This window comes from Microcebus murinus, chromosome 17 (genome assembly GCF_040939455.1).
Source record: "Microcebus murinus isolate Inina chromosome 17, M.murinus_Inina_mat1.0, whole genome shotgun sequence".
Taxonomy (NCBI): Eukaryota; Metazoa; Chordata; class Mammalia; order Primates; family Cheirogaleidae; genus Microcebus; species Microcebus murinus.
Window position 1 is genome coordinate 58158909 of NC_134120.1, and position 12005 is coordinate 58170913.

Here is a 12005-nt window from a genome sequence, read left to right on the forward strand (position 1 = left end):
AGACCCCGTCTCTACTAAAAACAGAAAGAAATTAGCTGGACAACTGAAAATATATAGAAAAAATTAGCCAGGCATGGTGATGCATGCCTGTAGTCCCAGCTACTCGGGAGGCTGAGGCAAAAGGATTGCTTGAACCCAGGAGTTTGAGGTTGCTGTGAGCTAGGCTGACGCCATGGCACTCACTCTAGCCCAGGCAACAGAGTGAGACTCTGTCTCAAAGAAAAAAAAAAAAAGAACCATTTGTATTTGTCAACTGCTTGTTCATATCCTTTGCCCATCTTTCTAATGGGCTATTGGTCTTTTCTTATTAATTTGTATTTATTAGGAAAATAACTCTTTGTGATATAATTCATAAATATTCTCTGTGATATTTTAATGATCATTTTATCATGATCACTGCATTTCTATAGGTGTGAAGAATTGATGAGTATAAAAGCAGAAAAGGCAGATGTGTTTAGGGAGATACTGTCAGTCCACCTGTGTGGCACAGAGATGTTTATTAAACACTATGTGCATGTGTGTATAAAAATACTCCAAGAATGGAGGGATGATATTTGTTTCCTAGAACTTAGAAATCAATCATTTTGTTTTGTTGACTTCATCTATAATATATCTAAATTTCTGTAGTGAACTATATAAATTCAAATTAAGCAGTACAGAATACCAATTTATGGTTTATCTTAACATTTAATATTTTTTTAGCAAGTAAAATGCTCTTGACTTTTTTTCATAATTGTTATAGTTGTTATCTGGCCACCATTCCACCTTCAGGAGGGAGAAACATGTTACATCTTTAAGAAAGTGCCATAAAGCTTGTTGAAGATATAAATCATATTCTTCAGTAATTATCCATTAACTTTAATACACATGGGAGACTTCCAGTAATTAGAACAGCTGATGTAACTGCCTGCTGGGCTTTTTGTAATTTCTTTCAAAGTACAATAGCATATTTTTACTGAGTTAAAAGAAAGGCTTGTTCAAGGAATTATTGAAATATATTCCTTATTATAGGATGTTTAAAAGTTTCTAACTGAAAACATGTACCCATGGCATAGGGAAAATGACAAATATTAATAGTTTTAAATGGTTAACAATAGGGAGGAAAATGGTGATCATTAAAATACTATTATAAAAATATGATTTTAATACATGAAAATATTTATGAATAAGAACAATTTAATCAGAAAAGGGGAACTTACATGTGAGCTGATGTTGAACCTACATAAATGAATTAAAGTTACTCTCTGAGCATTTGACATACTTGTGATTCACAGAATAGATTTTATTTATTTATTTTTAAGACACCAGGAACTGAAAATGTTGGCATAGAGCAGTTCTGATTGCTAGCCTGAGAATGGGTTAAGTCAGAAATGGGAAGAGTTAATTGCTGTGTGGCTGCTCCCAATTAGAACTTTATCACCATATTCCAAGCACAGGTTGGCATCTGCTATTACATTTGTACAAGCAAAAAAATTTTTCATTTAGAATTCTAGCTTCTAAAATTAGAACAGAAGTGACAGAAGCTTGTCTCTAAAACAAGACAGATCTATAATTTACTTTCAAATAACTCATTTGTTTTTGCTGCTAACTAGAACACCTGAGCTTTTTAGCCATATATTTTATCAAGCTTGTTCAATTATAGTATTTATAGATTCTCAACTATCTTATGTTGATTTATTGCTGAGTTAGGATATTGATTTCATGAAGAGGCTAGGGAGAAGGTATCATTTTGTAAAGGAAATTCATTAAGAATAAAATGCTTTTGTGATGGAGTAATGGAGTGAAAGCATTCACAATCAAATCCTCATGTTCATTGACTTAAAAGTAATATGAGCTGGACTGCAGGCTGTATTTCTTCTGTATTATTTTGTATAATAATAGCAAAGTCCAAAAGGTATTTATTATTATCTCCATTTTAAAAATGAAAAAATCAAACTGAGGATTAGAGAGTTAAATAATATGCCCAAAGTCGCACAGCTAGGCTGTATGTATCTTTGCTAAATTTTGTGCTATTGTTCAGAAAAATAAAGAAACATGAAATTCTTATACTATTCATTTAAATTATCTTCAACATTCTAAAGAATGAATAGTTTTTCTTGGTAGCTGAGAGTTAGGGATTTGATCAAAGCACAAATAAAGGTAGAGACGTGTAAAGATTTAACAGTGAGACCATCCTGACTACATTTGTCAGGGATGTGTTGGAGAATAGTAAAAATGAAGGTTAGTTGGAAAAGGAGCCCTGTTAATGGCTGGCTTTGACGCAGAAGAGTTTGGATTGAAGATATTTTGCTGCTGTTTCTCATACTATTCCAGCAGAGTACCCAAAAGGCACAGAAGCATGAATTCTTATTTCTGGACTATGGGGATATATTAAATCCATCAGTTGCAAATGACAGAAACCCACTCAAATAAGCACGGACAGAGTAGGGGAAAAAATTATTGGCTCACGTAATTCGGAAGTCTAAGGGTGTTGCTAGCTTTAGGCATAGGTGGATCCAGAATCTCAAACACTGTAATTAGGACTGATGCTCTTTCTCCCTCCCCTCTGCGTCTGCTCCCGCCACTTCCCCAACCACCTGCTTTCCCGGGATAAGCTCTTATAATCTGCAGGCGTAGTCTCACATTCTCCTAGTTCAGCAACTCCTGCAGGGAGTCTTTTCTGTTAATTGGGCCAAAAAAGTCTTGGAGGAAGGTTTGGAGTCATATACCCATTTGGGAATCAGTCATAGTGGCCAGGAGAATGGGCTGTGCTGACTGGTCTAGGTCATGTTCTCACCCTTGTGAGTAGAAGATGAAGTACTACATATTGGATCAGCTCTACTCAAACCATATGGAATACATTCACCAATGGAAAGAATAGTATTTATCCAAGGAAGGAGTGGAGAGGGTTTCTAGGCAATAATGAGAGCTGTCCACTGAGGGGTATATAGTCCAGTGCAAGTCAAAATGTCTTTGAAATTTTACCTTTTACATTCATGTAAATTTTGTCTGATATGTCTGTATGTATCTGTTATCATAATTTTTAAAGTGTTCCTTATTGTAGATTGAGTTCCCCCAGGAAATAGACTCTGAGTGGGTAAAATTTGAATTTAAGAGATTTATTGGAAAGTGCTTTTAGAAACATCTGTAAGGGGTTTGAATAGAAGGAAATGTTGGACTGTGATACAAATGCAGCAAAGGCCTCAGGCAACCCCACAGGGGTTGTGATGGCCCTCAGAAGCTGTGGTGGCCCTTCAGAGATGTCCCAGATTGAAGCAAGGGGCCTGGCCTGTGTACTTCCAGTGGACCACTGATCGGATGTGGGCTGCTCCGTGGAGGATCTAAGCTTGGCAAAGCACCTGTCTTTGGCTGAAGGCAGTTCCTGAGGAGGGATTAAGCTGTGAGCCTTCATCAGACATCTCCAGCACAGCGGAGTACTCCAGTGGAAGAGTGCTCCATTCCTGAGATGGAGGGCTACTTCCCACAGCTTCCATTGCATTATCCTTGAGTAAAACTAATTCCACAAAATTGTGTCATATTTATCCATTGTTTTAAACACTCTCTGACATATCCCTGTACAGCTTGAATAGGTACCCCAGCTTAAGAGCCACAGCAGAGACACTGGGAGCCCATGATAGAGAGATGAGAAGATAGAACAAAGGAGGAGGAAACTGGAGCAGAAGGACCCAGTCATAGACCTGCTGTAATCATCTTTGTGGTAGTAGCAGTAAGAATCAAGAAAAAGATAAGCATTTTCATTTTGCCAGAGACCTCTCATCTCTGTAACTACTGTCAGTTTCCTTTGTCTTACTTTGATCATAAAAGGACTTGGAAACCATTGGAATGTCTAACAATATAGGCTTATAAAGAAGTTTCTTCATCATATTTCCACTTCTTTCATTCAGAAGGTTTCTAGGTCACTGGGTGAGCAGTGTAGTAGGATTGGCCTTAAGGTGACAGGGGAGAATATGGCAGAGAGAACTTGGTTCCAGATGGGCAGGAGTACTCCCACACTGCACTTTCAGTTATGTGTGAGGAAAGGAGCATGGTTAGAACATTGGTCCATTTACACACACTCGGTTTCTCAGGCAGTAAGGTTTCAAACCAGTTTATTTTGATGTTGGTTGACTCTTGTTGACATGTTTGATACTATAATTGCTTCATTTCTTCTGCATAGTATTAGGAATGCATTTCTCTTCTTTATTTACCTATCTATGTGTTTGTCCATCTGTCAACTAAATGAGACACTTAAATGCAATGTGAGCTTGGACTGAGTATTCATTTTCCTGAACTGGAGAGCATGAGTTGTGTGGCATGGATGTCTCTCTCCACTTCCCCAGGGGATTCTGAATAATATTCCCTCTGACTGAGCTTCCTCTGACTGAAGTTGACTTGATAGCTAATGAAGAGATTTAATTGTTTAAACATTCTCGCTTCAAAGTATCTTAATTCACTTATTGAACAAACATTTACTGATCACCTACTATATGCAGGGCACTGTTCTGGGGGTTTGAGAACCCAGTTAGTGAACAAAATACATAAACATTCTTCTTTCATAAAGCTTACAGTCTAGCAAAGGGGGACAGACAGTAAACATACGAAATAAGTCATGTAGAGTGTTAGTAGGCAGGAGGAGTTTGGGGAGAAGATGTAGACTAGGGGAATTGCTTGTGAGCAGGCTTAGAATTTGGTCAGGGTAGGCCCCATTGATAAGATGATAGTGGAGCAAGAATGTGAAGGATGTGAGGGGATTAGTTCTGTGTATATCTGCGGTAAAGCATTCTGGGAAGAGGGAGTTGTCTTTGTAGTGCCTTGGGGCTGGAGTGGGAAGAAATAGTGAGGGAAGAGGTACTTCTGCGCGTATTGATTGGTTGGTTGGTTGAGGGGCATGGTGGGGCATGGAGAGTGCCGCTGCTCTCGTCTTAACTTGGTGGATAGGGACCCCGGGTTCCCAGAAGCAGATCACCTCTATAAATCTCTTTTCTTTCACCATTTTAATTGTAAAAAAAAACCAGAAGGAAGACTCTTTTAGCCAGCAGAATAAGATATACTTTAAGTCATTAATTCCTTTTGGGATAGAGCCTGGATTACAGCACCAGAGGGACAGAGTAAATGCATTGCCACTCCTTTTTGGTCTCTTCCCTGCTCAGTGCTGATTTTGATATTTCATGAAGATTGTGGACTTCTGTTGAAACTACAGCTTTAAATCATCATAGACTTTTCCAAAGATATCTAATAATCTCTAGCAAAAAATATAAGGGTTTTGAATATCAGAAATACCGATATTTTAAATGTCATAAATATATAACAGTCTGGTACATCACTAAAGTTAGGAGATGGAAATTCCCTATTTAGTAATAATGATTATCACTCAGATATTGATGTAATATCATGCCAGATATTAAGTACCCCTTGTCTGCTAGATATTAAGTACTCAATTACAAGTCATCAATTCTATTCTCTTTCTTTATGTAGTAACAGAATTCACAAATATTCATAAATGTTCATTTTAGCAAAAATAAAGTAGAGCTTTATTCATCTGTTTTATGAGAGTTATCTAAGCCATTAAGGGCAAGATCAGGACACTTTTTCTCACCACCTAGTGTCCCCTGTGCACAGCATCTCTCTACCACTTGCCTACCAGGAGACCCCAGACATGTTATTTAGTCTTTATGAGCCTCAGTTTCCCCTGTAGTGTGGATTGTGGTTAGGGTTGAATGATGATTGTGTAAAGGCTTAGCACTCAGTAGCTGCCATCATTATTGCCCCAACACCCTATTATAGCCCAGAGCAAAGCCAGGAGCATTGGAAAAGAGCCAGGCTCTGGATGAGTGATGGGGAATGGGGCTGGGAGAACACAACAATCTAGATACACATGGTTTTGGACTTGCTTTCCTGCAGAGGCTGAAATGCAAGCCTTTGCTGTGGTTAATTGATTGTATTTTAAGTTTTGACATATGCAGTGGTATAATGAATTATGATTTATTATGTTCAAAAGTAAAGGGAATTATCCTGGGAACCTTCTCTGTACCAAGCAGTGTGCCGGGAATTTACTTTAACATGTTATTTCCTTTGATACTGACAACAACATTGTGAAGGTAGGTAGTGGTATTTTCATTTTAGAGGTGAACAGAAGGCCTAAAGAAGGCATATTAGACAATCCCATAAAAATGAGGAGTGGCAAATGTCTTGTTACATTGTCTCAACCATGAAACTTGACTTTCCTTTTTAAAATAATTGTGTTGGCCGGGCGCGGTGGCTCATGCCTGTAATCCTAGCTCTCTGGGAGGCTGAGGCAGGTGGATTGCTCAAGGTCAGGAGTTCGAAACCAGCCTGAGCAAGAGTGAGACCCAGTCTCTACTATGAATAGAAAGAAATTAATTGGCCAACTAACATCTATATAGAAAATATTAGCCGAGCATGGTGGCGCATGCCTGTAGTCCCAAGCCTACTTGGGAGGCTGAGGCAGCAGGATTGCTTGAGCCCAGGAGATTGAGGTTGCTGTGAGCTAGGCTGACGCCACCGCACTCACTCTAGCCTGGGCAACAAAGTGAGACTGTTGTCTCAAAAACAAAAACAAAAATAAATAAATAAAATAATTGTGTTAACTTATTCTGAAATAACCAGAAATATGTTTTTTTCCTAACTTTTTTCCTGGGGAGAAAAGAAGTAATACATTATTTATACCCCTTTTTCTTCAGGTGTTCAGAGTAATTTTATTCTTTCTGCATTAATACTTCTTTGCCTTATTAAGTACAGGAAAGCAGGTAGTGTTATCTTCATTTGGCAGATGGCTAATATGAGATGTTGAGAACCTAAAAATCATTTGGAAATGTTTCATATGAAGTATTGAGTATTATATAAAACAAGCTAGGTTTCATACAGTACATTTAAATTCAGTATAAGTGCAAGCAGGCAAATAGCTCAGCAAAACATAAAATATATTAGGATTAAATTACTATGAGTAAGAATGGTATACTATACATTTAGAATTAATATGTGAACATATGTTTTACCAGTCAAGAGTTTCTTAAAGTTGCAAATGTTGAATTGACGCAAGTTGTTTTTTTGTTTTGTTTTGGAGACGGGCTCACTCTGTCACTAAGGGCTAGAGTGCAGTGGTGTCATCACGGCTCACTGCAACCCAAAACTCCTGGGCTCAAGCAATCCTCCTGTTTCAGCCTCCTGAGTAGCTGGGATTACAGACACATACTACCACACCCAACAAAATTTTTTTTTTAATTTTCTGTAGAGACAGGGTCTCACTACATTGTTCAGGCTGGTCTCGAACACCTGGACTCAAGTGATCCTCATCCTTCGGCCTCCCAAAAAGCTGGGATTATAAGCATGAGCCACAGTGCCTGGCCAAACTGATGCAATTTAAGAGGCATTTTATCAATTGAAATTTATTCATTAAATTATTTGATGAATATTAAATATATAATGGAGTATCAAAAAGTGTCCATGCTTATGTTATCTTCTAAAGATAGAATCTGGCTCATGAAATCTAGAGGGAAGGCAAAAATAAGTATAAAATTACAATGTTGATAAGAACTTGAAAGAAAGGTATGTGGTACTATAGAATTTTAAAATAGGAACATTTGACTTACTCAGGGAGGAGAGGAAGGCTTCTCTGAAGAACTGGTGATTCTGTTGGCTCTGGTATTTGAATGAAGAGTAGTGGGCAATACAAGAGACCAGCCACAGGCTAAGGAGAGGAGCACATCTACGGCAAGATTGACTCAGACTTCCAGGCACAATGTGATGACATTCGGAGTAAGGGATTTGCAGCAGAGATGAAAATAAGAGGAGTCTTAAGTAAAAAAAATATATATATGGAGGAAATAATATCCATGAAATTAAATGATGGATTGAATATGGATGGGGTTGAGGGATAAGGAACTGCCAATATAGCTTAAGAGCTATAAATTAATATTGTGATTGAAGGCTCAACCACAAGGCCTTAAAAGAAAATTAGAGTGAGCAATCGCTGTCTATCCCTCTATAAGACTGTATCCATTTTAATTGACCTTTAAAATTTACAGAGGAATAGATTCTGTACCATCTCCTTCAATAATACTTCGCTATATATTTTATCTGAAGAGCTCAGGAATTTTAATTTGAGAAAGTAACTTAATGAAAATTTCATGGCTGTTTTCTTTTTATTTTAACTGGTAGAATCTTAAGAAAATTCAAGAAATGGAAAAGAGTGATGAATCTAGCACAGACTTGGATGAGCTGAAAAATGCTGACTGGGTAAGATAGCTGGATATGCTTTCTGATCTGTTCAGTGTCTAAAATAATGGTATAATTTTTTTAAATGCTGGTTATTTAAGGACAGTAGTATGAATTGATATATGAATTTGAATACTTAGTCTTACATTTGATGAAATAATATCTATTTCCCATTTTAAAAAGCATTCTGATTTTATTAGAACCACCCCCAATATCTGTGGAAATTTCAATGTTTTAAAATATTAACATTTCTAATTATATTAATACCTTAACATATTCTTGTATATAAATCAAAGATTAAGCTCTGTTATCAGGATTAAGTGTGAAACTAATAGTGTAGAACATTCATTTATCCAATGAACAGTTACTAGATTAAGACCCAGAGGATGCAAAATGAATAATATGGGGTCTCTTGTCCTCAAAAAATTTAGTGTAGAATAGAAGACAGATTTATAGAACAGATAAGTATGGTGTATTCATGTGACAAACTTTGATTATCTACTGTTTTTCATGGTTGGTTTTAAATCCTAGTGATACCTAAGTCCCTGCCCTCATAAAAAACTTAGATTTGGTAAGCATGACAGCCTTGAGGATAGAACAGTGAATATCATGAAGGGTTAGATTGGATAATATTGAGGGAAGGCACATTTTAGGATTTTGACTTTTTAGGTTAAGGATCCTGGATAAATAATGCCATTATTAAATGAGAAAATACAGGACTAGGTGCTGATTTGAGGGATATGCATGAATTGCTTTTGACCATAAAAGGTTTTAATTGTTTGCCACATTCTTTTCTAACAGCTTTATTGAGGTATAATAGACATACAATAAGCTGCACATATTTAAAATGTATCATTTGATAAGTCTTGAGATATGTATGTGTACATATACATACCCAGGAAACGATCACCACAGTCAAAATAATGAGCCTATTCATTGCCACCCAAAATTGCCTCATACCCCTTTGTAATCCTACCTCTTGCCTCCTTCTTCCCCAGTTTCCAGGCAATCAGTCATCTGCTTTCTGTACTATAGATTAGTTTGTATTTTCTAGAATTTTATATAAATGCAGTCATACAGTATATACTGGTTTTCCTTTGGCTTCTTTCACGCAGCACAATTGTTTTGAGGTTTCATCCGTGTTGTTGCCTTCATCAGTAGTTTGTTTCTTTTAATTGCTGCATAGTATTACATTGTATGGATATATCACAATTTGTTTATCCATTCATTACAAATGATGGTTATTTGTGTTGTTTCCTATTTGTAATATTCTTTATTTATTGATAGCTATCTTTAGTGAGATATTTGGAATGGTATTAATCTAGAACATTTTAGAGTAAGGATTAAAAATATTGCATATTTTGCCTTAAAAGCTAATATCACTTGTCATTTTAGAAAAATTTTGAAAAATATTGATTGTGAGTTTTCCTTTGTATGGGAGAATACTCTGGCAGTGCTGCTTTAGCTGTATTTCGTCTTGGCTAATAGTATCTTTTCATTTTCCTAGGCATTGAAGCCAGTTTAAAAATCCCAGGTGTTCAGAAGTTAGCAAACAGCTAGTATAAACTTGAACTAAAAATTTAATTGCTTATTGTAAGATACCCTCTTTTAAAAGCCAGTATGATCACTGACGAGAGATGCACTAACTACAAAGGGAGTGTCATTTGCCTAGATAGCTAGCCTCCTCTCATAAGGCCAATAAAATGAACCACCTAGAAAGATTAGAATGAAAAGAGGAAAGGATGGGAGAGAATTAGAATATCTTTCATGGCAGAATTCAGATTATCTCAGGATCTCCTTAGTAGGATAAGGGGTAGATGATAAAATCCCTAGAAAAACATATGAAGACAGTCATGTGTGATTTTATGTAATAACTGTGACTTTAATTTCTGAATAGTTTTATGTAAGGTTTTTGCCAAACAATAACATACAGAGAACTAGCTACATAACAGAGTCTATTCGAATCTTTTTATAAATTATAGCAAAAGCTTCCAATGTGAATAATCATCTTCTAATTTATCTGTTTTGTGAATTCAAAGTTTCATATGTCAGGTTTAAGAGAAGAGACAGTGTGTTAAAAGATGAGATGATGTTTGAACTGGATCTTAAAGGAATGAATAAGAGAATTGGAGAAGTTGGGACAAGAGTACTCACAAAAGAGAAATATGGATACTTCAGGGATATTATCTTAGAATATCTTTAATGTCACAAGCTAAGAATCTTTAAAAATATGATATAAATATTTTAGAAGGTGTTCTAATGGATACACCACAATATTAGGTATCTCAAATCCTTTTTGGAACAAGAGAATGGGAAATGGTATACATTTTTTTGAAATCACAAATAGTTATGAGGACATTTTTGAGAAATTTAATTGTTATTTTATGTAAAAGATTTTTATGAAATACATCACTTGATTTTTATTATACAACAGATATATTTAAGTAGCTATTTAAGTCACTTGTTAATTTTAACAAGCTATAATATTTTAGTTAAATATTGTATTGATTGACTTTTCACTGAAGTAGAGACCGTGACACCTTAGGTTATAGGCAGGAGAACAAAAGAGTTAAAGTATAATATGCATATTTAATATGTTTTATATTATTTTAAATACTTTCACATAAATTTCATTTTATTCTGAGAATTCTTAAAGGTACACAAGGCAACCTATTATTTGTAGATAAGAAAACTGTGATTAAATAATGTGTGCGAAGATAGTAACAACATTAAAAGGGTCATTTTTGAGCATTTTCTGTATACAGAACACTATATATCAATTCCGATTTTCTCAACAAGTTATGAAGTGTTATTTTCTTTTATTGAAAAGAAACTAGGGCTAAGAAAGGTTCAGAAACTTGCTGGAAGCCAAGTAGCTGGTAGGTGGTTGTATCAGTCAGCTATGGCCACAGAAATGCTGTGTAAGTACTACACAATCACTGTGGCATAAAGCAAAAACACTTCTCTAGCTCATGGGTCTGCAGATCCTTTATGGTAGCTCCACTCTACAGGGAACACAGACCAATTCAGGCTTGAGGTTCTCATGGCCGTAATAGAGACAGGAAGGACAAATGCTTTTTGAAGCCATTGGTCTCATCACACCCACCACTCTTCCGGTGGCCAAGAAAACCACATAGCCAAACCCAAAGTCAGGGTGTGGGAAATATACTCCTCCTTAGCAAAGTCACATAGCAGGGTGTAGACACAGGGAGGCATGAAGAACTGGGTCCCTTAATGCGGCCTGCTAGGGTGGTGGAGCTAGGATTTAAACCCAGGTGCCTCAGCAGGTAGAGCCTGTGGATTCTCAGCTGACTTTCTGCCCATCTTTTAGTATCTTAAAATCTAATTTTTAAAATAGTTTTTGTTTGGTTTATTCAGTATTTTGTAACCTAATATCTTCTTTTATTCTGTACAACTTTAGCTATTTAGAGGAAACTAGTAAATTTATTCATCGCTGTCTCACCTCTCTTGCTTATTTCAGGCACGATTCTGGGTACAGGTGATGAGGGATTTGCGGAATGGGGTAAAACTTAAGAAGGTCCAAGAACGGCAGTATAACCCTTTGCCCATTGAATATCAGCTCACCCCTTATGAGATGCTAATGGATGACATTCGGTGCAAAAGATACACTTTGCGAAAAGTGATGGTAAGTAACAAAGAAAACTATTAATTATACTCAAATTGTTATTCTTCTATAATCATATTTGTTGAAAATGGTCTTTCAATATTAAATTTTCAAAATTATTTCTTATAAAAGTAATACTTGGTCATTGTGGAAAATTGGGAAAATG

At 36.2% G+C, this 12005-nt stretch overlaps 1 protein-coding gene across 2 annotated transcripts in view; it reads left to right on the plus strand.

The window, feature by feature from the left end:
• Positions 1–12005, plus strand: part of SPIRE1 (spire type actin nucleation factor 1) — a 182625-nt gene that overhangs the window by 114164 nt on the left and 56456 nt on the right. For both annotated transcript variants that reach the window (XM_012746047.2, XM_012746049.3), the window contains exons 5-6: positions 8158–8235; positions 11696–11860. In XM_012746047.2, coding sequence (XP_012601501.2) covers positions 8158–8235; positions 11696–11860 — 243 coding nt within the window. The remainder of the gene's footprint in view (positions 1–8157; positions 8236–11695; positions 11861–12005) is intronic.